The sequence below is a fragment of the Xenopus tropicalis genome, chromosome 4 (genome assembly GCF_000004195.4).
Source record: "Xenopus tropicalis strain Nigerian chromosome 4, UCB_Xtro_10.0, whole genome shotgun sequence".
Lineage (NCBI taxonomy): Eukaryota > Metazoa > Chordata > Amphibia > Anura > Pipidae > Xenopus > Xenopus tropicalis.
Window position 1 is genome coordinate 136,560,052 of NC_030680.2, and position 27,040 is coordinate 136,587,091.

General features: G+C 43.6%; 2 protein-coding genes across 3 annotated transcripts in view; one reads left to right on the plus strand and one right to left on the minus strand.

Annotated features, from left to right (window-relative positions):
* Positions 1–292: 292 nt before the first annotated feature.
* Positions 293–27,040, minus strand: part of p4htm (prolyl 4-hydroxylase, transmembrane (endoplasmic reticulum)) — a 28,736-nt gene continuing 1,988 nt past the window's right edge. Inside the window, exons 2-9 of the mRNA XM_002933057.5 lie at positions 23,615–23,696; positions 15,004–15,194; positions 13,117–13,213; positions 12,500–12,662; positions 6,209–6,394; positions 5,490–5,580; positions 2,508–2,631; positions 293–853 (exon numbers count right to left, since the gene is read on the minus strand). Of these exons, the coding sequence (XP_002933103.2) occupies positions 636–853; positions 2,508–2,631; positions 5,490–5,580; positions 6,209–6,394; positions 12,500–12,662; positions 13,117–13,213; positions 15,004–15,194; positions 23,615–23,696 (1,152 nt within the window). The 3' untranslated portion in view covers positions 293–635. The remainder of the gene's footprint in view (positions 854–2,507; positions 2,632–5,489; positions 5,581–6,208; positions 6,395–12,499; positions 12,663–13,116; positions 13,214–15,003; positions 15,195–23,614; positions 23,697–27,040) is intronic.
* On the plus strand, positions 15,740–22,837 carry frzb2 (frizzled related protein 2). 2 transcript variants are annotated; one of them, XM_012961122.3, is made up of 4 exons: positions 15,740–16,258; positions 17,658–17,827; positions 18,389–18,475; positions 20,621–22,837. In XM_012961122.3, the coding sequence occupies exons 1-4, from the start codon at positions 15,933–15,935 to the stop codon at positions 20,935–20,937; spliced, it is 900 nt and encodes a 299-aa protein (XP_012816576.1). In that variant the 5' UTR covers positions 15,740–15,932; the 3' UTR covers positions 20,938–22,837.

Here is a 27,040-nt window from a genome sequence, read left to right on the forward strand (position 1 = left end):
TAGAGTATCGATATTGCTCACACTCTCTGCTCTCTTAGTTGTAGGATATTCGGCCAAATGCCGACACTGATATTCCCGCTTCCTTACTGTAACACAGGAGTATTTTGTTTCTATGAAGCCTTTTAGGAGGACGTTATAAGGACTAGATATATAGATATGATTTGTAGGCCTTTGGTATCCTTTGTAAGTGAAAATAATCTGTAATAATTTGTAGCCAGCAGGGGTCGCTGTTTCATTGGCTTCTTCCCTTGGATAACCAGTCATAGGAACAAAACCTAAACCCAAGGCGATATAATATTATTGTTTATGACTGCTGCTGTTTCCAGGAGAAATGTAATTGCCGTTGATGGCAATAGCAACAAAATTGTCCCTGTGTTACTCTGCCCTTAGAAATAAAGTGCCACGGGGCGCCTGGACCCATGCAGTCTGACAGCTGATTCCAAGACGTTTTCTCACTTACCCACTGGAGTTGGGGCACCAAGCGATTGCACTTGCATATTTCTGCAGCGGGTATGTACAAACTACCCCCAGCGGGGTATTTCTTAATGCATCACCTTCCAAATGCCCAGAGTTTATTGGCGTGCAAGTAAAATGTCTGCCTGGGCAGGGACAGATACGTACGTGGGACCAGGCTCCTATAGATCCATATGCATGTCCTTGTAAGACTTATCTACTGCCCACTCCCTCTGTATGTCACTGTCCTCTTTGGCATAGCGGGCCATCTCCTGCTGGAACCAAAGCTGCCGCTGCTTGTTGGGATCCACATTGATCCAGTTGTTTGCGATCCATTTGGTTCCTGCTGTGACTAAGCAGCCTCCATGCAGAGCAAACTCATCAACGTCCCCAACCCAGCCTACAATAAAAGTAATATTATAGATTAATGGGGTTATGCATATAAAGCATTTAGGGTTATATTCTGGTATGTGTGACTGCCTCTACTTCCTGTCTGGCAAAACAGCAGCAGTCAGGTCTTGCTTTATGGCAGATATTCAAAGAATTAGAGCTCATTTATGCAAATCTTTTTACACACAATGCAATGTTTTCCCCAGCATAATAGTTGGGGCCCCACAAAACAGAGTGCAGTAATAAAATATTCCAAAGTGCCCTCTTCTGCTTTAGACTTAGCGATGAGGTCTTGTGAGGAAAAGAAAAGAAAATATATAGTGTAATACTGTTATTACTTCGCAATGTGCACTCTCATGTGCTTTTTAACACCAGTGATGACTTTTACTTATATCACCCTTTTGTGCCCAATTGTGATCAGGGGCGGGCCAAGCTGACCGGGCGCCCTAGGCAACCTGGTTGGCCAACTCCGCCCACCTCCCCGCCCCCCCGAACGGCGCATGCGCGCCGAAGCACAGGAGGCGGTGCAGGGGGGGCGGGGCGATTAGATCGGTCATTGCTAATGACAAGCAGCGGAGGCAATGACAAAGTATCACTAGGGGTAGGCAGGAGACGCTCCTGCCTGGCGCCCCTCAATCGTTGCGCCCTAGGCAGCTGCCTCTTCTGCCTACCCCTAGTTCCGGCCCTGGTTGTGATATCCCTTTCCGATTGCCAATCTACTTACAGACCCCCTTGGGTTTATATGGCATCCAATTGGTTCGCTTGTAGCTCATGACTCTACTTACAGACCCCCTTGGGTTTATATGGCAGCCAATTGGTTCGCTTGTAGCTCATGACTCTACTTACAGACCCCCTTGGGTTTATATGGCAGCCAATTGGTTCGCTTGTAGCTCATGACTCTACTTACAGACCCCCTTGGGTTTATATGGCAGCCAATTGGTTCGCTTGTAGCTCATGACTCTACTTACAGACCCCCTTGGGTTTATATGGCAGCCAATTGGTTCGCTTGTAGCTCATGACTCTACTTACAGACCCCCTTGGGTTTATATGGCAGCCAATTGGTTTGCTTGTAGCTCACGACTCTCTGCTTTCCCACCTCTTAGTTTCAGGCAGTGTTAGGAACCTCTTCACATAGGTAAATTTCCAACTTTAGCAACTTTAGGTTAATTCCACGACTTTTCTGTTTCCCTTCCCCTTCTGTGCACTTACTGTGGACGCGGAGAGGAGCACTATACAGGGCAGGACTGCTGAACCCAGGAACGACACTGCAGGTCGGGAACAGGGAAAGAAAAAGGAGCAGCCACCTGATCCATACCAGTGACTCCTGATACGTGCATCCTATACTTTGTTTGTGTGTATTGGGAAGTTTTATTTGTATTAAAGTAATTACATTTTTACACATATGGCGTATGCATTTATCCCACAGTAAGTGCACAGAAGGGGAACGGAAAGAGGGCCAGTGGGGGGAGGCACAGGGGAGCCTATGGCAGGCAGGGTGGATGTAACTCACTTATTGTGCCTTTTAAGGTTGCCTTTGAATAAGGTTAATGAACTGCGATATGTGCCTCAAGAGAGACTGCTGAACTCCATCTCCCTGCGTCACAGAGCTAGATTTCAGCTGCAGACTGCAGATCTATATGGGTCATTGTGCCGCAGGAGCTTACCTTTTCCGTCAGACAAATAGTTGTACCAGAAGACCGCTGTTCCCTGCCGAGGCTTTATTCTCAGGTTTCCCTTGTCGCAGTGCTTCCTTGTATCTCTGAGATCTACATCGTTCTGTATCAAGGACTGAAAAAGAAGGAGAGAGTGCTACTTACAGCTCACGCTCAGCCTGGCCTCTACCACTCACACTAAGCTGTGGGGTCCCCATTAAATGATAGGCATGGTACAGGTATGGGACCTGTTATCCAGAATACTCGGGACCTGGGTTTTTCCGGATAAGGGACCTTTCCGTAATTTGGATCTCCATAATTAAGTCTGCTAAAAATCATATAAATACTGAATAAACCCAATAGGCTTGTTTTGCCTACAATAAGGATTAACTATATCTTAGTTGGGATCAAGTACAGGTACTGTTTTATTATTACAGAGAAAAGGGAATCATTTAACCATTAAATAAACCCAATAGGGCTGTTCTGCCCCAATAAGGGGTAATTATATCTTAGTTGGGATCAAGTACAGGTACTGTTTTATTATTACAGAGAAAAGGGAATCATTTAACCATTAAATAAACCCAATAGGGCTGTTCTGCCCCAATAAGGGGTAATTATATCTTAGTTGGGATCAAGTACAGGTACTGTTTTATTATTACAGAGAAAAGGGAATCATTTAACCATTAAATAAACCCAATAGGGCTGTTCTGCCCCCAATAAGGGGTAATTATATCTTAGTTGGGATCAAGTACAGGTACTGTTTTATTATTACAGAGAAAGGGGAATCATTTAACCATTAAATAAACCCAATAGGGCTGTTCTGCCCCCAATAAGGGGTAATTATATCTTAGTTGGGATCAAGTACAGGTACTGTTTTATTATTACAGAGAAAAAGGGAATCATTTAACCATTAAATAAACCCAATAGGGCTGTTCTGCCCCCAATAAGGGGTAATTATATCTTAGTTGGGATCAAGTACAGGTACTGTTTTATTATTACAGAGAAAAGGGAATCATTTAACCATTAAATAAACCCAATAGGGCTGTTCTGCCCCCAATAAGGGGTAATTATATCTTAGTTGGGATCAAGTACAGGTACTGTTTTATTATTACAGAGAAAAAGGGAATCATTTAACCATTAAATAAACCCAATAGGGCTGTTCTGCCCCCAATAAGGGGTAATTATATCTTAGTTGGGATCAAGTACAGGTACTGTTTTATTATTACAGAGAAAAGGGAATCATTTAACCATTAAATAAACCCAATAGGGCTGTTCTGCCCCCAATAAGGGGTAATTATATCTTAGTTGGGATCAAGTACAGGTACTGTTTTATTATTACAGAGAAAAAGGAAACCTTTTTTAAAAATTAGAATTATTTGCTTATAATGGAGTGTATGGGAGATGGCTTTTCTGCAATTCGGAACTTTATGGATAACGTGTTTTCGGATAAGGGATCCCATACCTGAACTGTTACTCGTGAGAGGCACACACATTATTCCATTCCCATTATGTAATGGCCCTAGCAGATTCACCTTCGCATAAAATTAATATTTTGTAATGTATCCTGCCCATGTAATGGGCAAAATGAGCACAAAATGCAATCAGAATCAGTTTAAAATGTTGACTTGGATTTCCCTGAATGGATTCAGTAAGACAAATGGAATAATTTGCCATTAATGGGTTAACATACCATGATTATATTAGCTTGATGTTTATTTAAGACTCCAGCTCTTCTGTGTAATAATTATGGATATGGTTTTTATGATTTTTTAGTTAGATTAGTAGCACTGGGAGAATGGTAGAGGAGTTTACTAGTGTGCTTACCAAATCCTTACGTGGATCTGTATTAATGGAAGGCATGGGCAGCTCCACTTTGGTTACAGCACCCCTCCCAACATCACGTGTCCCTTTAGTGGTGCCTCATAGAATATAAAGTGAGTACATTTTTAAATATAATTGAGTAAATTGAGACGTAAGTCAGGGAAAGTCCCTCAGTGACAAGATGCGGTGCAGGAATGAGGAAAGGCAGCCTTAAGGTGGCCATACACGGTCCGATTCTAGCTGCCGATATTGTTCCCTTAGACTGATTCGGCAGCTAATCGGGCCGTGTAGGGGCACTAATGATGGGCCTGCCCGACTGACATCTGGCCTGAAATTGGGCAGGTTAAAAAATTTAGTCGGATCGGGGACCGCATCGGCTCGTTGATGTGGTCCCCGAACCAACTGTGCCTATTCCTGTCGTTGGGGCCAAACGACCGAATTAAGCTGAATTCGCCCGATATCGCCCACCCGTAGGTGGGGATATAGGGAGAAGAGCTAGCGGATCTTAGTGTGTATGGCCACCTTTACACTTGTGTCACACAGATATCTGGCTGATCAGACCCCAGGCTGAGTGGGTAGAAACTGCACAACTGATTGTATGAGGGATGGCTTGGACTGGCAATCTGTGGGTTCAGGCAAATGCAAGAGGGGCTGCTGTAAGATGCCATAGACACTCACTATTTATTGGACTGGGGGGCTGTTTGGGCCTCTGTGTACTTGAATGCCAGGGCCTATTTTGAATCCCAGTCCATACCTGCTCCTCCTATAACCAGTTTTGCTGAGTGCAGGCAGTGCTGCATACAGACAGGCATTACAGGGTGCAAAGAGTTGCACTTCAAGGTGCTTGGAACACTGATTTTCACACTTTTCACCTTGCTGCCCTGTTTGGTTGTTTATTTTGCTGTGACCATCCCCTTGACAGATTAAATGAAAAACTTAGAAAAACTGGGTTTACATACCAGAAACTTTGCTTGGATAATTTGGGAATAAGCTGCCATTCTGAAGCAAAACAAGCTGTTGCAGAATGACCCAAAAGGATCTTCCTGATCTAAACGCTTCCAGCCAAGGTACAGCTTTGCTTCTGCATTGTGAATGGCTGCACTGTGCAAAATCATTGCATTTAACTGCCTGAAACTGTCTTGTGTGTGTGCAAAACTGAACTGCACGACTCACCAATTCCTCATATGTTCTGTTATCGGCTACTGGAAAAGTGGTCTCGCCTCCCCCCGTCACGTTATTCAAGTAAAACAGAACAGTCACATAGCTGCAAAACAGAGAAGCGAATGTACAATGTCAGCGTATCAGCGTATTTTGGCTTTCTTGACACAATAAAAGGAAATGCCTGGTTAAGGCACAATCCCCAGATTTCAATTTACAAATATGCTTAAGGCTGGTAAAATTGGGGCTATGTCCACTGACAGATGCTTTCCATTCAACTAAATGGGAAACTCGCTGTCCATGGCAGATGCTTCTGTGAGTGGGTAACTTACTAAAGCAGGCCTGGACTGGCAATCTGTGAATTCTGGCAAATGCCAGAGGGGCTGCTGTAAGATGCCATAGACAGTCATTATTTATTGGGCTGGGGGGCTGTTTGGGCCTCTGTGTACTTGCCAATAACAAAAGGGCCTATTTTGAATCTCGGTTTGGCCCTGCACTAAAGCATACTGGACAGGCTACATTAGGAAACAGAAGAGGGATATTTATGGATGTGATGACCACCTGTTAATGCTACTTTTTCCTATCAAAAACACTACACATTTTGGGTATATCTTCTGAGTTCCACATTCGGATATAAAATGTTGGTCCTGTTTATAAAGGCCACAGGCATCTAATTAGGGAGCGGCTTTTATTTCTGGCTTCACAAGGTATCTTGTATCTGTATCTCGCCTTACCGACAGGAAGTTTCAAAAGGGGCCGTTTCATTGGTTGTTAGCTTTGTATGGGTGCACGCAGTCTCTGGGAACACCGGGCCGCTGTCCATATGGGCATGATAATGTCCTCCCGTGTCATACCTCACCACCTGCAGAGGCTCGCTGTTCTCCACGATGTCCAGGGGCAGATGGGTAAGTTTAATGACTCTGTAATGGAAGCAGGGACACTGATAAATACACAAACTAGAAAACCGCTTCAATGGTGCAAATCTGCGCCCCTTAGAACTCATTTAGAGAGCACTTGCGTTCATGAGAATTGTGCATAATGTGTTTCATACCCCATATTTAGCCCAGACCAAAGTGAGAATCACTTACTAAAGTAGGCCCGGACTGACAATCTGTGGGTTCAGGCAAATGCCAGAGGGGCTGCTGTAAGATGCCATAGACAGTCACTATTTATTGGGCTGGGGGGGCTGTTTGGGCCTCTGTGGACTTAGGGTGAAGACACACAGAGCTACTAGTAGCAGCTACTTGTCGTGGCTACTAAAATAGACAATGCTGATCATTTACTGATAATTGTCTCTGTGTGTGTTTTAGCAGAGGCAATTCTCAGTATTGTCTATGGCAGGGTATTTTCTGGAGCTTAGTAGCCATGACAAGCAGCTGCTATTGGTGCAACAATGCGTACTTTCTTGATTCCATAATGATATTCGCTCCATGTAGCTCCACACAGGCCAACACTATGCCTGTCAATGGAGCAAAAAAGGAGCCCATGACAGAGTTTCTGCTTTCCTCCATCTGGGTAAAAACCGCGGGTGGAGAAAATCAGAGGATCTGCTCTGTGTGCCTTACCCTTAAGGTGGCCATACAAGTAGCAATTTAAATCTTTTGTGCTACCATTGGTCGCACAAAAGATCGTTCCCACCCTCCACTGACGTTCAGGGCTGAATCTTCAGATATGGAGGTAGAAACAATAGAAATTTTACCTCCACCTGCCGATTCAGCCCTGAATGTAGATTTTGCTCGGGCCCTTCAATGGTGCCCAAATAAAATCTTTTAACCTGATCGACCGATATCCGCAGCCTTTTGCAAAATCGTCACCTCATCGAGCCGCCATATACGCACTGAGGTTTCGTACGATATCATCGGTGCATGTATGGCCGGCTTTAGGCCCCTATACATCCCTGAATCAGACGTTCCCTAACAAGCCAATCTTTAAATTACTTAAATGAAAAATAACCCAGCCAAGACTTCTTAATAGGGGTGAACTCACCAAACAGACGTAGTGGGCGCAAGGACATGCCTTCAGGCTGATAGAAAATAATAGGAAATGAATCAGTACATAGTGAGAAAGGCTGGCACAAAGAATTGGACCACAGAAAATAATGTGGTGCTGTTAAAACATGAGCTGAATGATGATCAGTTGACCAAAAATGGTGCTGAGGCTTCTTATGTTTGAGATGCTTTTTCTTTAAATAAAATATGTTTTATCTTAAACCGCATTGTTTTCAGTGGCCCAGTTCTTTGTTCCAGCCTATTTCACTATGTAGTGATTCATTTGATTTCATATAAAGCCATTCTTTAGCCTTTCACCCTTTTTACACTTATTTCTAGTGCCAGCAGTTTAGTGATGCCCCCTGTTGTGTTAGAGCCGTAGGAATGAGTAGGCAGGATTGGCACAGCTAACGGAACTAATTATCTCTCTCCGTACTTACTCATCTGGTCATTGTTTTAGTAGCGTCACTTTGTGTTACTTATTAACTGAGAGCAAACAAGGGGGAGGCACTGTCAGCCAAACATAATTAGCTGAATCCAAATTACCCATTTCCTTTTTTCTCACTTAATTAGCCCTGTGTTTAAATGAGTTAATCAATCCTCTGTCTGGTTATCTCACACTCCCTGGGAAGCTGGACGTCACCCCACTGGGATGCAGATTTAGCAAAGAGCCTATACCATTCGCTTATTTGTGTAGGGATATTTAATATAGTGATGGGAGCTCAGTAATCAGGGTAAAATGCTTCCCATTGCTGGAGCAGCCCAATAGCTTCCAATGTCAGATATATATACACAACCCACAACTATGGCAAATTATGTGATATTATGTACAAGAACTATTAGCCAGAATGCTCAGGACCTTGATAAAGGATCTTTCCATAATTTGGATCATGTCTTCATAAGTCTACTAACAAATCATTTAAACATTAAATAAACCCAACAGGGCTGTTCTGCCCCCAATAAGGGGTAATTATATCTTAGTTGGGATCAAGTACAGGTACTGTTTTATTATTACAGAGAAAAGGGAATCATTTAACCATTAAATAAACCCAATAGGGCTGTTCTGCCCCCAATAAGGGGTAATTATATCTTAGTTGGGATCAAGTACAGGTACTGTTTTATTATTACAGAGAAAAGGGAATCATTTAACCATTAAATAAACCCAATAGGGCTGTTCTGCCCCCAATAAGGGGTAATTATATCTTAGTTGGGATCAAGTACAGGTACTGTTTTATTATTACAGAGAAAAGGGAATCATTTAACCATTAAATAAACCCAATAGGGCTGTTCTGCCCCCAATAAGGGGTAATTATATCTTAGTTGGGATCAAGTACAGGTACTGTTTTATTATTACAGAGAAAAGGGAATCATTTAACCATTAAATAAACCCAATAGGGCTGTTCTGCCCCCAATAAGGGGTAATTATATCTTAGTTGGGATCAAGTACAGGTACTTTTTTATTATTACAGAGAAAAGGGAATCATTTAACCATTAAATAAACCCAATAGGGCTGTTCTGCCCCCAATAAGGGGTAATTATATCTTAGTTGGAATCAAGTACAGGTACTGTTTTATTATTACAGAGAAAAGGGAATCATTTAACCATTAAATAAACCCAATAGGGCTGTTCTGCCCCCAATAAGGGGTAATTATATCTTAGTTGGGATCAAGTACAGGTACTTTTTTATTATTACAGAGAAAAGGGAATCATTTAACCATTAAATAAACCCAATAGGGCTGTTCTGCCCCAATAAGGGGTAATTATATCTTAGTTGGGATCAAGTACAGGTACTGTTTTATTATTACAGAGAAAAGGGAATCATTTAACCATGAAATAAACCCAATAGGGCTGTTCTGCCCCAATAAGGGGTAATTATATCTTAGTTGGGATCAAGTACAGGTACTGTTTTATTACTACAGAGAAAAGGGAAATCATTTTTCCTTTTTTTTAATTATTTGATTATGGTTTTCCCATAATTCAGAGCTTTCTGGACAAAAGGTTTCCAGATAACGTATCCCATACCTGTATTAGACCACAATTTTTCATTTAAAGGTACCTTATATACCTCAATGCTGGTTTTATGGTTGTCGAGGAGCACCCACTGTATAATTTTTACACAGGGGGCCATTTAACTGTCCCTGCTGGATATAAAATCTACCCAAATCAAGGAACTGTACATATAATTCAAACATAGCCCAGTCACTCTCCACTTTACAAAAATGAATACAGACATAGTAATGCATATAATTGTATAATAGGTGGCCACTCATAGGGGCACATTTACTAACCCACGAATCCGAATCCGAATTGGAAAAATTCCGATTGGAAAACGAACATTTTGCGACTTTTTCGTACTTTTTGCGATTTTTTCGGCGCCTTTACGACTTTTCAGAAATTGTTGCGACTTTTTCGTTACCAATACGATTTGCGCGAAAAAACGCGAGTTTTTCGTAGCCATTACGATGCGCTCGTATCTTGTCGCGACTTTTTCGTATTGAGCGCTCGTAAGCGGCGGGCGAAACTTTCAGACTTAGCATGATTTTGGAAGCCTCCCATAGGAATCAATGGCACTCTGCAGCTCCAACCTGGCCCAAGGAAAGTCTCCCATAGGGATCAATGGCACTCTGCAGCTCCAACCCGGCCCAAGGAAAGTCTCCCATAGGGCTCAATGGCACTCTGCAGCTCCAACCCGGCCCAAGGAAAGTCTCCCATAGGGCTCAATGGCACTCTGCAGCTCCAACCTGGCCCAAGGAAAGTCTCCCATAGGGCTCAATGGCACTCTGCAGCTCCAACCCGGCCCAAGGAAAGTCTCCCATAGGGCTCAATGGCACTCTGCAGCTCCAACCCGGCCCAAGGAAAGTCTCCCATAGGGCTCAATGGCACTCTGCAGCTCCAACCCGGCCCAAGGAAAGTCTCCCATAGGGCTCAATGGCACTGTGCAGCTCCAACCCGGCCCAAGGAAAGCCTCCCATAGGGCTCAATGGCACTCTGCAGCTCCAACCCGGCCCAAGGAAAGTCTCCCATAGGGCTCAATGGCACTCTGCAGCTCCAACCCGGCCCAAGGAAAGTCTCCCATAGGGCTCAATGGCACTCTGCAGCTCCAACCCGGCCCAAGGAAAGCCTCCCATAGGGCTCAATGGCACTCTGCAGCTCCAACCCGGCCCAAGGAAAGTCTCCCATAGGGCTCAATGGCACTCTGCAGCTCCAACCCGGCCCAAGGAAAGTCTCCCATAGGGCTCAATGGCACTCTGCAGCTCCAACCTGGCCCAAGGAAAGTCTCCCATAGGGCTCAATGGCACTCTGCAGCTCCAACCCGGCCCAAGGAAAGTCTCCCATAGGGCTCAATGGCACTCTGCAGCTCCAACCCGGCCCAAGGAAGTCTCCCATAGGGCTCAATGGCACTCTGCAGCTCCAACCTGGCCCAAGGAAAGTCTCCCATAGGGCTCAATGGCACTCTGCAGCTCCAACCCGGCCCAAGGAAAGTCTCCCATAGGGCTCAATGGCACTCTGCAGCTCCAACCCGGCCCAAGGAAAGCCTCCCATAGGGCTCAATGGCACTCTGCAGCTCCAACCCGGCCCAAGGAAAGTCTCCCATAGGGCTCAATGGCACTCTGCAGCTCCAACCCGGCCCAAGGAAAGCCTCCCATAGGGCTCAATGGCACTCTGCAGCTCCAACCTGGCCCAAGGAAAGTCTCCCATAGGGCTCAATGGCACTCTGCAGCTCCAACCCGGCCCAAGGAAAGCCTCCCATAGGGCTCAATGGCACTCTGCAGCTCCAACCCGGCCCAAGGAAAGTCTCCCATAGGGCTCAATGGCACTCTGCAGCTCCAACCCGGCCCAAGGAAAGCCTCCCATAGGGCTCAATGGCACTCTGCAGCTCCAACCCGGCCCAAGGAAAGTCTCCCATAGGGCTCAATGGCACTCTGCAGCTCCAACCCGGCCCAAGGAAAGCCTCCCATAGGGCTCAATGGCACTCTGCAGCTCCAACCCGGCCCAAGGAAAGTCTCCCATAGGGCTCAATGGCACTCTGCAGCTCCAACCCGGCCCAAGGAAAGTCTCCCATAGGGCTCAATGGCACTCTGCAGCTCCAACCTGGCCCAAGAAAAGTCTCCCATAGGGCTCAATGGCACTCTGCAGCTCCAACCTGGCCCAAGGAAAGTCTCCCATAGGGCTCAATGGCACTCTGCAGCTCCAACCTGGCCCAAGGAAAGTCTCCCATAGGGCTCAATGGCACTCTGCAGCTCCAACCCGGCCCAAGGAAAGTCTCCCATAGGGCTCAATGGCACTCTGCAGCTCCAACCTGGCCCAAGAAAAGTCACCATACTGAAGCTTGAATGAATCCGAATCTTTCGTAGTCGGCGCGAAGGCTACGAAAAAGTCGTGACTTTTCGCGCAAGTAGTAACGCTACGAAAAAATCGCCAAATTTTGCGCAACATTCGGAATGGCAACGAAAAAGTCGCGACAATTTTCCGAAAAATTGCCAAATACCGATCATTACGAAAAAAACGCAATCGGACGCATTCGGCCCATTCGTGAGTAAGTAAATGTGCCCCCTAGAGTACCTTGGTCAGGCAGTTCTACCCTGCTGATCTGTTATTAAATATGTAGTGGTGACCAAATCTACCTTTGGTTTCTCACCTTTATAAATAATATAACTCTTAATAATATGTATGGTTCAACACCATACATATGCAAGTATAGACAAGCACATACCTTGTATCTATTTTTGTTTATTTATCTATTATTGTGATGACCCCCTGTCTTATTGTATTAATGTATTGTTCTACTGTACAGTGCTGTGTACATAAGTAGAGCATTATAAATATATATATATAAGATATGCATACATCCATATAGGTGGAGAAAATGTATTGGTGATCTTTTGACTGGTGCAATTCTACTTTTTGAGACTGTAAACAAGCCTTCAGTTGTCCCATAATGTATTTTGTATATCTCTCTTTTAAGTGAATGATATACAGAACGCCAAGATGCCCAGACAGCATTTCCCTGGCCCTCAGACATAAAGATGCTCCTACCTCTGACGAATGGATCTCAGCACATGATGGGCACCTTCTCCCTGGTACAGCCAAGTATGATGACTATTCCTGACCAGGTCACTCATGGTAACCTCCTGTTTGCCCAGATATTTATGAAAGTCCCTGAGGTTTAGTTTCTTGAATTCATCCAGGCTAAGGACTCCTATGAAAATAAAACAGACAATGTTAGGATAAAGTAGTAGCCATGCATTGAAGTTATCTTTATCTACTTAGCCCTGAGTCTGCCATCTTTGCTGTGGCCAGACTGCCATCTTTGCTGTGGCCCTGGGGCTAAATGACTGGATTACAATGACAGGAATACGAGTCGTTGGAGCAAGGACTGCATCAATAAGCTGATGTGGTCCTCGATCTGACATCAGCCTGATTTTGGACCAGATATCAATTGAGTAGGCCTGTTGGAGGGCCCTATACACAGGCAGATAAGTTGAAGAATCTAAATCAGCATCTTAAATCTGCCCATGTGTGGTCACCTTATAGCTGGCCATACAATTAAAGATTCACTCCATCTTGAGGGGGGCAATATTGAATTGATCTGATCATTTGGTGGCCCTTGTCAGATTTTTCTGATAAAGCATGAAGGATTTTTGCAGCCTTACCATTTCCATCTGGATCAGCTCTCAGTGCAGAATACATCTCTCTGATGTTCTCGGGGGTCATCCATCTGCCGTTGCCTAAACGAGAGTGGGTTAATACCTGTGGTAAAAAAAAACAGATAATGAATAGATGAGGTTGGGGTTGTCTCAGAGTCTCAGAGTCAGAGGAATTTTCTGCTCAGTAATATGTAATGCACACTGACACCCAATGCTTACATAAGGTGCATTTTATTACAGCAGACACTTGCCTTGAAGGAGCACGAGTCCTGTAATTTAATCAAGACCAACTGCAGACCTCACACACGCTGAACTGGGTCACGGGCTGGTCTGGCTGTCCCTTTTGGCTAATATATAGATTGTAAGCTCTACGGGGCAGGGACCTCCATCCTTTGACTCTTAACTGATTGCAACTATATCTTTTATTTATTTGTGTTTATTCTTATACAGGTATCGGACCCCTTATCCGGAAACCCGTTATCCAGAAAGCTCCGAATTACGGAAAGCCTGTCTCCCATAGGCTCCATTATAAGCAAATAATTCAGAATTTTTAAACTGATTCCCTTTTTCTCTGTAATAATAAAACAGTACCTTGTAATTGATCCCAACTAAGATATAAATAATCCTTATTGGATGCACAACAATCCTATTGGGTTTAATTAATGTTTTATTGATTTTTTAGTAGACTTAAGGTATGGAGATCCAAATTACAGAAAGACCCCTTATCCGGAATACCCTTGGTCCCGAGCATTCTGGATAATGGGTCCTATACCTGTACTTTGTATTTATCTCTTATTATCTTAATAACCCCCTGTTTGTATTAATGTATTCTACTGTACAGCGCTGCGTACATAAGTAGCACTTTATAAATAAAGATATACATACATACATACATACATCTACACTGACCTTGTATGAACCTGAATAACCATGAATAACACAACAGTATTATGCTAGTATAAGAAATTAAACAGAGCTGCATGATGCCAATATCTACTTGCTGCCCCCATACTTTTCAAGAGGCGGGGGGGCCATGTTTTTTATGTGCACATATTTATTACTAGGTTGTAGCATAATGATGAGAACAACCCCTTCCCAGAAGAAGAGATACAGAAATTTCTGTTTATTTAGTAATTGAGAAACAATAGGCTGGGTTATTTATTGCTCTACTGAGATAACAGCCCTTGGATATATCCTTTTTGTTGGCATTTAGGAAGCAAATACAGGTATGGGATCCCTTATCCGGAAACCAGTTATCCAGAAAGCTCCGAATTACGGAAAGCCTGTCTCCCATAGACTCCATTTTAATCAAATAATTTAGAATTTTAAAACTGATTCCCTTTTCTCTGTAATAATAAAACAGTACCTGTACTTGATCCCAACTAAGATATAATTACCCCTTATTGGGGGCAGAACAGCCCTATTGGGTTTATTTAATGGTTAAATGATTCCCTTTTCTCTGTAATAATAAAACAGTACCTGTACTTGATCCCAACTAAGATATAATTACCCCTCATTGGGGGCAGAACAGCCCTATTGGGTTTATTTAATGGTTAAATGATTCCCTTTTCTCTGTAATAATAAAACAGTACCTGTACTTGATCCCAACTAAGATATAATTACCCCTCATTGGGGGCAGAACAGCCCTATTGGGTTTAATTAAGGTTTTATTGATTTTTTTTAGTAGACTTAAGGTATGGAGATCCAAATTACAGAAAGACCCCTTTATCCAGAATGCCCTTGGTCCCGATTGTTCTGGATAACAGGTCCTATACCTGTACACGATTTCCTATAGGCAAGCCTGGAATGGGATTCGAAATAGGCCCTGGCATTTCCAAGTAACCAGCCCCCACCCGGCCATTAAATAGTGACTGACTACTATGGCATTCTTACCTCTTTTATTTGCAGCTGCCCGTCCTGGTTGTGATCCAACAGATTAAAAATATCAGCTTTGCTAATATCAAGGTTGTCCATGGCTTCTTTGTACCCATCTACTGGCAAAATCTGGCTGGTCTGGAGTCCTTTCAACCTGGCCAGATGGATGAGCAGCTTGCACTCTTCTTCCGTGAGAAAATTAGGGATTTCTAACAAAAAAATCAACAAAAACAAAAAATAAAGTGGCATAAAATCTGCCCCACCAGGTCTAGCCTATTGAATGTATCAGCAGTAGTAGTATGTGGGCATTTTGCACCATTTTTCACTGTTATTTTCCGTTTCCGTGTCAAGCACTGAACTAAATTTTGCAACGTTATGTATAATCATGAATATACCTTTACCTTGATTGGGAAGACTTGGTCAATTAGATTGTTACAGTGAATGTAAGTTAATAGGAAAGCAGTCAAAGAAAGCAAGTTAGTTAATGTCTGTTTGAGGATACCTAAGGAGAGATAAATAGTCCTTTCTTAAGTCAACAAACGGTTGTTTTGCTTGTGTCAAAAAAAAAAAGAATTCCAAATGTTTATACAAGGGAGATAATTAATGAGGGGGCTATGGTCAAGCAAATTGCTCTCCTTAGTGATCCAATCAAACATACAATAATACCCCCCAAGATAATGATTGTATAGGAGGGTCGGAACGGTTAGCCCCAGTTGTCCGTCCTCATTACAACACCTACTAATCCAAGCAGGCTCCCTACAGGACTAAACAATCGCTGTGGTATTGTATTTACCTACAGAACACCAAGAGTGCTCAATCTTAATGAGAAAGGATTAGCAGCCAAGTGACTTCCACACTATAAAAATCCATTAGCCCAAATCAAGGCAAGCTCACTCGCCTGATCGTTTGGGGAAGGAGAAACATTTGCCTTTAGTGCAGCGCCTATAATGGCCCCTCAGTCGTGTCAGAGTCTGGGAAAGCTGTGTTCCCAGGGGCAACTGATTGTTTTGTTGTGCTTCTTGACATGTGGCTCGCAGTCTATGTATTTGGACTTCTTCGGCAGCTCTTCAAGATGCACGCGGATCCCGAGGAGCATGGCTCTGTGCTATGACATTGGATATTCAGAGATGAGGATCCCCAACTTGCTGGAACATGACACAATGGCCGAGGTGATCCAACAATCCTCCAGCTGGTTACCGCTGCTGGCAAGGGAGTGCCACCCCGATGCAAGGATATTCCTGTGCTCCCTATTTGCACCTATTTGCCTGGATCGGTAAAGTACCATATTTGCAGCACCTTTTCCTTTCCTTGAAACCTTTATCCCTGCATCATTATCATATCACGAGAGGCCACTTGGTAGGGCTTGTTATACACACTAGATTTTCCTGATTTCACTTACAGCCTGAGGTTACTAACCTTATCTTTCTTATTCCCTGCACTGAATATAATCCATGTTTCCTGGAAATGTATATATAATACACAAGGAATATCCTGTAAATGATATCCTTATAAACAGTGCTTAGTGATGTCAGTTATTATCAGTGCTTGGTGAGGTAATTTCTGTCACATGACTCACTAAAACTTGTGTATTATAATAATAAAGTACCCCCAAGGTCACCTTGGAGTTCCATGGCCTATTATATAATATCCTTTTACAATAGGGGGTACATTATTCTCTATATAATACATTTATACCTGGATGAATATATTTCCTCTCTTATTTAGTACAAACCTACATCACATCTATGGCCATTATCTGACATATCTGCCTATTATATGGTTTAGTATTGTTGAAAACCTCATGGCTGACATTCTCCTGTAATTTGTATCAATGAAATACAGTCCAGGCTTTGATAACACATATAGGACATATACAACATAGTGTAAATCTTTCCTTATCAGCACAGGAACATGGCACATTTCTTATGTTACTCAATGCTGATACACTGCAAACTGTCTCACCGGGAATGTCTCGCTTTGGTGCTTCCGATATTGCAGAACTACAGCATCCACCTGCTCAGTTAATAAAGGAATTCTGGGAGTTGTAGTCCTGCAACGTCCGTGGAATGTAAGGCTGCCTACGCTGCCTCTTTTGGATAATGAGACGCATCGTCGTTGGCCAGTCCTCATCTAACAGCGGAAATGGCTACTAATTAGTCCCTTTGATTGGTAACAGTGGGAACAATTGGCAGAATGTGCCCCAACTGAGTCCCTCAGTTTTCCAACTGCTCCATGTGCTTTTAGCCATACAATTATATTTGGGAATGTGGCCTCATATACAAAATCATTTGTTGTTTTTTGCTGGAGTCTTTCCACCTAGTTTTTGCTTAATGAATTACTAATTAGAACTTATTAAAAATTTCAATAACGTCATGTTATAGCTCAGCAATGTGTGTTCATCCCTTTCCCTCTTTCCACTCACTCCTGGTTCTGACTTTTTTAATACTGTAGCAGAAGTCAGTTCTTCTCCAGGACTGTTAATCAGCAGGCTTCTGCTATAGAGCCTCAGATGTCAGAACCAGCAGTGCATGGAAAATAAACAGAAAGACAGACATGGTTTTACGTATTAAATTTTAGAGCTAATTTTAGCATTACATTTTCTTGTATCCCCTTAGATGCAAAACATGTTTCTTATGTGATTATTCTCTGCTGATTTTCCTGTCTGTTCCCAGGTATATCTACCCATGCCGCAGTCTGTGTGAGGCAGTACGGGGCAGCTGTGCCCCTATAATGGCCTGCTATGGGTACCCATGGCCTGAGATACTCAGATGCGATAAGTTTCCTGAGGACCACGGCATGTGCATCTCACCCATCACAAATGGCACCGGTTCTACCCGCAGAAGTAAGACAATTTTCTTTTTACTTGAATGTGACCTCAGTGAGACAAAATGGTATTGATTATTGTAGGCTCCCCCTTTCTCATTAATACAAATGGCAATTTATGGCACATATTTTGTCCAATGTAAGGCCAATGTACTGTATTGCACAGAGCAAACTGGCCAGGGAAAAGGCCAATGTACTGTATTGCACAGAGCAAACTGGCCAGGGAAAAGGCCAATGTACTGTATTGCACAGAGCAAACTGGGCAGGAAAAAGGCCAATGTACTGTATTGCACAGAGCAAACTGGGCAGGGAAAAGGCCAATGTACTGTATTGCACAGAGCAAACTGGGCAGGGAAAAGGCCAATGTACTGTATTGCACAGAGCAAACTGGGCAGGGAAAAGGCCAATGTACTGTATTGCACAGAGCAAACTGGGCAGGGAAAAAGCCAATGTACTGTATTGCACAGAGCAAACTGGCCGGGGAAAAGGCCAATGTACTGTATTGCACATACCTGATTCTGTACCATATTGCCTATAAGGAATGTAGCAACACTAGAGCTCTTTCCCTGTGTTACAGCAGTGCCCCGAGCCAGCTGTAGGGACTGTGAACTTGAAGAAGCCAGCACAGCCAAGGAGATACTGGATACCTTCTGTGATAATGATTTTGGTAAGTAAAAATCATTATTTTCAAACTGACCCACGATGGGCATGTGATTGACTAGATTCCATGTCAGTCAGTGCAAAGTCCTATCTGGGTTTCAAACCTTCAAAAACTACACAGGGAGGTTTAAACCTGGAATGTCCTGTTCAGAACTGGACTGGACTTTGAACATTTTGCACTTTCATGACACTCAGGACACCCAGGAACATGTACAGTGGAAGATAACCCACTGCGCTGGCCCAGTGTGCAGGAACTACTACCATGGAACCTGGGAATGGAAGGATCATCCCTCTACTGAATGTGTCCTACTGAATACTACTGAATTGGTGACAGATGTATCAGTGCCAAAATGCGAGGCCTGGCCTGTTCCTGCTCAGAAGGGGCACTTTCCATTCTGCAGGATACAGAGTGATGCCAGGCACAGAGTAGTATTTAGTCACTCACCTCTGCCTGGGGGCAGCAGCAGCTAAAGTGCCCTGTGTGCCATAGGCCCTAATGATACACTTTCAGGAGTGAGTTCCTTTTGTAAGAGACATTTCTGTCTATGCTTAAGCAGCGGGTAGCCAGACAAACCATTAATTAGATGGCACATGGTGAGCTCTTCAGCAGGCTTAAAGGACAACCAAAAATACAATTTTTTGCCTAATAAAAGAAAACTAAATTTTAAGCAACCTTGCAATATGCATTCATTACAAATTTGTAATGGGTTTTGCATTATTTGTATGTATAATTGCTAATAAAAGCAGTGTTTGCCAGTCCTTTACTATTCCCTGCCCTGGGGGCTTTGGCATTTGAAACAATGTAACACAAGGCAGCAGCCTGACAGACCTGACTCGCTGGAGGAGACTGACCTTTGCAACACTGTTTCAATAGCAATTACATTTACACATAACTTTGAAAGCACTCAAATGTTTATTAAACTCATATTGGAAAGTTGCTTAGAATTATGTTTTCTTTTATTAGGCAAAAAAATATTTTTGGGGTTGACATGTCCTTTAGAAGTGCCCAAAATTGCTCAAAGGTTCCCAAAATCAGGGAAAGCCAACCCAAAAGCATGTAAATATTTGATTTATTGGTTGCAAAAGGACAAGGGGACAAGGTTTGGGTGGAATATGGGCGGGGATAATGGGAAATAACTGGGTTGGGTTAGGGGCATGCAGGGCCGGATTTCTTAAATCGGCGCCCCAAGGCCTTGCAACACTGTTTCAATAGCAATTACATTTACACATAACTTTGAAAGCACTCAAATGTTTATTAAACTCATATTGGAAAGATGCTTAGAATTATGTTTTCTTTTATTAGGCAAAAAAATATTTTTGGGGTTGACATGTCCTTTAGAAGTGCCCAAAATTGCTCAAAGGTTCCCAAAATCAGGGAAAGCCAACCCAAAAGCATGTAAATATTTGATTTATTGGTTGCAAAAGGACAAGGGGACAAGGTTTGGGTGGAATATGGGCGGGGATAATGGGAAATAACTGGGTTGGGTTAGGGGCATGCAGGGCCGGATTTCTTAAATCGGCGCCCCAAGGCCTTGCAACACTGTTTCAATAGCAATTACATTTACACATAACTTTGAAAGCACTCAAATGTTTATTAAACTCATATTGGAAAGATGCTTAGAATTATGTTTTCTTTTATTAGGCAAAAAAATATTTTTGGGGTTGACATGTCCTTTAGAAGTGCCCAAAATTGCTCAAAGGTTCCCAAAATCAGGGAAAGCCAACCCAAAAGCATGTAAATATTTGATTTATTGGTTGCAAAAGGACAAGGGGACAAGGTTTGGGTGGAATATGGGCGGGGATAATGGGAAATAACTGGGTTGGGTTAGGGGCATGCAGAGCCGGATTTCTTAAATCGGCGCCCCAAGGCCTTGGGCATTGCTCGCCCCCCCCCCCCCCCGCATATGTGCATCCATGTAACTTGGGTACGGAGCAGTGGGGAGAGGAGGCGCTGAAGTTATCTGCACGTCCGGTCCTTACTGCTCTGTACGCAAATTTTCAGTGCGGCTTGTGCCGGCCTAGGCCCGGGCCTTTGTGACAGCTCTCTATAGACAAAATATTGGTTTGGGATTAATATTAAAATCTAATGAAATTGAGCAATTAAAGCAGGGAAACAAAATTTGAATAATCTTTTTTTTCTCCCTGTGTAAAGTTGCCAAGGTCCGTATCACCAAAAAGAACATCACTTCGGCTAACCTGTATGACTTTGATTTGGATTCCAAACTCGAGATCCTGAAACACGGCTCCTTGCCTAAAACAGACGTCCTCCCTAGGCTTCAGCAGTGGCTGGATCTGGATGCTACCTGTGTGCAGAATATCATGCGTGGGACTCGCACAGGCATCTACGTGATTGGCGGAGAAGTGCAAGAGGACAAGGTAGTGGTGAACAATGCCTACGCTTGGCAGAAAAAGAACAAAAACCTGCAGTTTGCCGTACGGAAATGGAAGAATCATAAGTGTCGGCCATAGGAATTCCCAATTTGTTCTACTGCTGAAAATTTATCTATATCTGTAAATATCTATACTAACTTACTATAAAAAAAACTTTTTGGAAAAAAAGAGATGGTCTCCTACTGCATCAGAGGTCCCCAGGGTACTCAGAGAAGGTATATTATTGCGCTTAAGATTTACTTAGGGGTGTGTTCTCACTCAATATACATACTTTCTCCTCTGTAAGTAACAATGAAATGGGCCAGGCAAAAAAATAACTTATAGCCAATATATACCCTGTAGCCAATTAGTATATGTTCATCAGACCCAGCTACTCACAAAGAACAGCAGCTATTGGCTACATTCCACCTGGGTAAAAGCAGAACTGGTAGAAACTCTATGATCTTTATGGCAAAGAATCAGATATGGACCCTCTTTCTTAGATACACGGACTCATTTGCTGACATGGGTCTACAGCAGCAGTTATGGTTGATTAATTAAGTAAAAATCTGATTGGCTGCTAGGAATAACTGCACTGCTGCACCCATGTTAGTAAATTGCCCTGCAGTAGTTCTACTGCTTACACATGGAAGAAAAAAAAACCCAGCAGCATATTAAAAAAACTATCTAATTTTCTTATTTAAAGCCAAACAGCACTGTTTAAGTCTGTGTAAAAAAAAAGTGGGATCAATAAGAGACTTACCGACAGGTAATGACTGCAAAAAGCTCTAGTGCACTTATATAGGGTCATTATGTACAGGGATAGGGATGATGGCACACTGGAGCTTGTTATGGGACAAACCCAGGATAATAAAATACTGAGCAGGACCTGGGGGTGGGGGGCTGTTTGGGTCTAAATGTACTTGCAATGCCAAGGCCTATTTTGACCCCCAGTCCAGACCTGACACTAAGAATAGCTTCCCCCTGATTACTCTGGGTACCACAGACAGTAGGCCATGGTTTTTGGGAAATGATGACAGGATAACCTGTGAAGTTATATCATTGCTGCTTTTCCAGGGCAACATATTCCAACAGCCATAAAGGAGGGCTTTAACTAATGCACATTCCTCTTGCACTCAAATGCTTACATGCCTTTGCAGAACTGAAATAAATCCCATATACTATGTTTATATGGCTGATAGTCCGTTGCACTGGTACATTAATCATATTTTAGTGTAATGTGATAGAACTGAGAAGGGTAATGTCAAGAGACACTTCCTACCTCAGTAAATTAAGCTTTTGCTGTTCTACCTGGCTCTCATCTGGGGCGAACACAAGGGGGCACTCAGGTTACACGTTTGTGATATTAACATATAAAAAGATTTAAAAAGCAAAATATCTAATGTACATTGCAAAAGTGCTGAGAGGAGCGCTCTGAGAAATTTTCTTTCAATCAGTACTTCCATTCAAACTATAATGATATCACTGGAAAAGAGCCATCAAAGTGACAGTCCTTATTAACCAGAATAATGACTTAATGGCTGGTTATTGGTTAATTTCCCCACTGTTAATACAAGTGCGCTGTAAAATAGCAATGTAAGTGGAAATGTAACATTTCTGAAGGGGTGGGGGGGGGATTTAGATCTGTACAAAGTGCCACACATTTTCAAATGCTTATAAATAATAATTAAAATGTGTTTAACAACAAATTCTGGAATGGTTATATGGAATAGTCATAAACACGAGGGAGGAGTATTACCTTATACACCATACTGTATGTTTTAATAGCTAATTAATTACTAATCTCCAAAGGTCAAAAAATATAGATTCCCCATGTACTGTGAGCTTGTTAAATGGATCTTGTACAGCACAGGCAGCCAATGGCATTGTTGCACCACCTTGGAACCCAGATGGAAATCAATATAAGGGCCTGAGGCACCTACATCCCATATTGCAAGTACTGAGAAAAGGCAAAGGACTAGTAAGAGAGGCAGGTCACTCTAAATAATACTGTAGGGAATAATGGGAAATATACGGATGTTACAGCCACAGAGAGGTTATTGCATCAGATTGCAGGCAAAATGTACATTATTTTGTACAATACACAAAGTTTAATGCGCTGTGGCACACGTGGCATCACTAATAATAACTGATATTATGAAGTGCCTTTTATAAGAATGTTTATTATATTTAGTTTATCAGTGTACAGAAAGGAGGCTGAATTGCCTAAAGCTGGACTGTAGTGGCACGTAGTGTTATTCAGTAAATCCTCCCCTCACTGCAGGCTGGATCCCAGCTCTGAGCCCCACTACAGGGCTGAACTAGGGATGCACTGAATCCAGGATTCGGCAAAATACTAACCTTTTCAGCAGGGTTCAGCCGAGTCCAAGTCAGGGCTGGACTTCAAGCTAGTGAGCCCCTAGTCTGCTCTTACACCCCCTGCCCACTCACACACCAGAACCTTAAATATAACATGAACATTGGTCACAAATTTAGGAAAATTGCAAAACGACCGAATTAGCCTAAATGACCCCGATATTGCCCACCCGTAGGTGGGGATATCGGGAGAAGATCCCCTCGCTTGGCGACCTCGCCAGGCGAGCGGATTTTTACGTGTATGGCCACCTTTAGTCCACCACTGGATGGGCCCAGATGTCCCCAAATTGCCATATAGGAGGAAAGGAAGCACATGAAAAAGGAAAAAGTCATGTAAATATAAGCACTTTATTTGAGTTAAATGATGCTAAGATCCTGCAAAAAGTAACAAATCTCTTACCAAACAGCAACGGCTTCAAACTCAGAGTTCTCAGTTCATGGATTTTGTTTGGAACCAAGTCCACCCTCTCTCTGTGACCAACCTGAAAAACAGTATTATTGCTATTAGGTGTATGATTCTCATTAGTATATTATATATTCTGTCATTATGAGAGCGGTGGGATTTATTTCAGAGTATAAACCTGTAGGAATTCCCTAGTCAGAAACCGAGCGAAGCCAATAACACCAATAGGTATAATCATTAGGGGCCATTTATGACTGTAAGAGCAGATGTGTTCCTGCACATTTTCCCACCGTGAGTTGTCCCCTTTATCATGGCTGTATCTATATATAGGCACCCATGGGTCTGTGCCTAGGGCGGAAGCCTTGGGGGGGGTCCCCCTATATAACAGATAAAAAAATGAAAACCCACCCCAGCCGCCACCAGATGCTTGCTTCCTGGCCAAATCCAGCAGCGGAGCTGTAGGGATGAGAGTTCCTGCGGTGATCACTGGCACATGTGACATTGCTTCTAACTGAGGTGATGTCACACATACAGCAGTGACATCATACGCAACCTAGGGGCATAGTTAGGTCCAGGGCCTACGGTGGCACCACAACATCCCCTTATGCCTGCTGGAATTCCGGGGGAAAAGATATGCACTTTTTTCACTGCCCTTGTGATCGAAAATAATTCCCTAATATATATTGCATATGAAGTGCTTAGTGCTAACGACACATGAAGAAGAAGATCCCTGTACTGCAGAGCTTACAATCTATTTAATGTATATTCTAAAGTTGCTTAGAATTATATTTTCATTATTATTGTATTTTTTTGGTTTACATCCCCTAAGTTTTTTTTTTACTAAAGAAATAAAATGAAATTATAAGCAAATGTTCTATATTCATTAATTAAATACTCTCTCGTCACACCAAGAGTCAAAGCAACTAGTTGCAAGGAGCAGACAGGGACAGATGCTGCTTTTGGCATGTAATACCCCTGAAGTGATTAACTAATGTATATTGCAAAGTTGCTTAGAAATAGATTTAATTAAGCAAAGTGTCATTCTGAATAATTGCAGCGATGCAGAGACTTTTATAGACTCTGCTGATATTATACACATTTGAAAGGGAATTTTGATATAATTATGAAGCTAAAATACTGAGAAGAAATTGCTGCATCTACCGCACTTTTGGTAACCCCTTTAGTGTTTTATCTGAGCCTATTGGGATAGCACAGTCTGTAGTGTCTGATATAGGGACGGGGATTCTAAAATCAGTCAGCCCTCATTCCCACCGCTGGGTGTGTGAGATAACATATTGCTACAGACTGGCCTGTATAACATCATGCAACACCCCCTCAACATTGTAGTGGTAATACTAGGGGGAGGGGAGCCGTAAATACTGTCACTTACATAAAGCCCTACAGCTGTTACAGCACCATCTTTCCCTACTATACCTGCTATCCCACAGCCCCAGTCCCTTCCCAGAGGCTATTATCCCCCCACTGCTACTATAGGCACCATCTCTCCCTACTATACCTGCTATCCCACAGCCCCAGTCCCTTCCCAGAGGCTATTATCCCCCCACTGCTACTATAGGCACCATCTCTCCCTACTATACCTGCTATCCCACAGCCCCAGTCCCTTCCCAGAGGCTATTATCCCCCCACTGCTACTATAGGCACCATCTCTCCCTACTATACCTGCTATCCCACAGCCACAGTCCCTTCCCAGGGGCTATTATCCCCCCACTGCTACTATAGGCACCATCTCTCCCTACTATACCTGCTATCCCACAGCCCCAGTCCCTTCCCAGAGGCTATTATCCCCCCACTGCTACTATAGGCACCATCTCTCCCTACTATACCTGCTATCCCACAGCCCCAGTCCCTTCCCAGAGGCTATTATCCCCCCACTGCTACTATAGGCACCATCTCTCCCTACTATACCTGCTATCCCACAGCCACAGTCCCTTCCCAGAGGCTATTATCCCCCCCCCCACACTGCTACTATAGGCACCATCTCTCCCTACTATACCTGCTATCCCACAGCCCCAGTCCCTTCCCAGAGGCTATTATCCCTCCACTGCTACTATAGGCACCATCTCTCCCTACTATACCTGCTATCCCACAGCCCCAGTCCCTTCCCAGAGCCTATTATCCCACTGCTACTATAGGCACCATCTCTCCCTACTATACCTGCTATCCCACAGCCACTGTCCCCTCCCAGGGGCTATTATCCCTCCACTGCTACTATAGGCACCATCTCTCCCTACTATACCTGCTATCCCACAGCCCCAGTCCCTTCCCAGAGGCTATTATCCCCCCACTGCTACTATAGGCACCATCTCTCCCTACTATACCTGCTATCCCACAGCCACTGTCCCCTCCCAGGGGCTATTATCCCTCCACTGCTACTATAGGCACCATCTCTCCCTACTATACCTGCTATCCCACAGCCCCAGTCCCTTCCCAGAGGCTATTATCCCACTGCTACTATAGGCACCATCTCTCCCTACTATACCTGCTATCCCACAACCCCAGTCCCTTCCCAGAGGCTATTATCCCCCCACTGCTACTATAGGCACCATCTCTCCCTACTATACCTGCTATCCCACAACCCCAGTCCCTTCCCAGAGGCTATTATCCCCCCACTGCTACTATAGGCACCATCTCTCCCTACTATACCTGCTATCCCACAGTCCCAGTCCCTTCCCAGAGGCTATTATCCCCCCACTGCTACTATAGGCACCATCTCTCCCTACTATACCTGCTATCCCACAGCCCCAGTCCCTTCAAAGAGGCTATTATCCCCCCACTGCTACTATAGGCACCATCTCTCCCTACTATACCTGCTATCCCACAGCCACAGTCCCTTCCCAGAGGCTATTATCCCCCCACTGCTACTATAGGCACCATCTCTCACTACTATACCTGCTATCCCACAGCCCCAGTCCCTTCCCAGAGGCTATTATCCCACTGCTACTATAGGCACCATCTCTCCCTACTATACCTGCTATCCCACAGCCCCAGTCCCTTCCCAGAGACTATTATCCCACTGCTACTATAGGCACCATCTCTCCCTACTACACCTGCTATCCCACAGCCCCAGTCCCTTCCCAGAGGCTATTATCCCCCCACTGCTACTATAGGCACCATCTCTCCCTACTATACCTGCTATCCCACAGCCCCAGTCCCTTCCTATAGGCTACTATTAGTACTATAAGAACCATTTCAGCTAGGACCTGGATAAAAACAGTTCTAAATGCCATTGAGAGCAGAATCCTTAGTAAGATCACAGTAGTGGCACAGCTGAAAGCTACAGCTGATATGCTTTTGCTCACATAGGGTTACACAAGCACATATTGAGAGAAAAAAAGCCATTGAGAGTTAACAGGACAATTTAGAAGTGATGTATGACAATGTATTACAGATAGAACAGGGAGA

Bases quoted from the DNA above. Each gene is read 5' to 3' on its own strand.
- frzb2 (XM_012961122.3), top strand. From the start codon at position 15,933: ATGGCCCCTCAGTCGTGTCAGAGTCTGGGAAAGCTGTGTTCCCAGGGG. The intron at 16,259-17,657 runs GTAAAGTACCAT...GTCTGTTCCCAG, and splicing joins GCACCTATTTGCCTGGATCG to GTATATCTACCCATGCCGCA. The intron at 18,476-20,620 runs GTAAGTAAAAAT...CCCTGTGTAAAG, and splicing joins CTTCTGTGATAATGATTTTG to TTGCCAAGGTCCGTATCACC.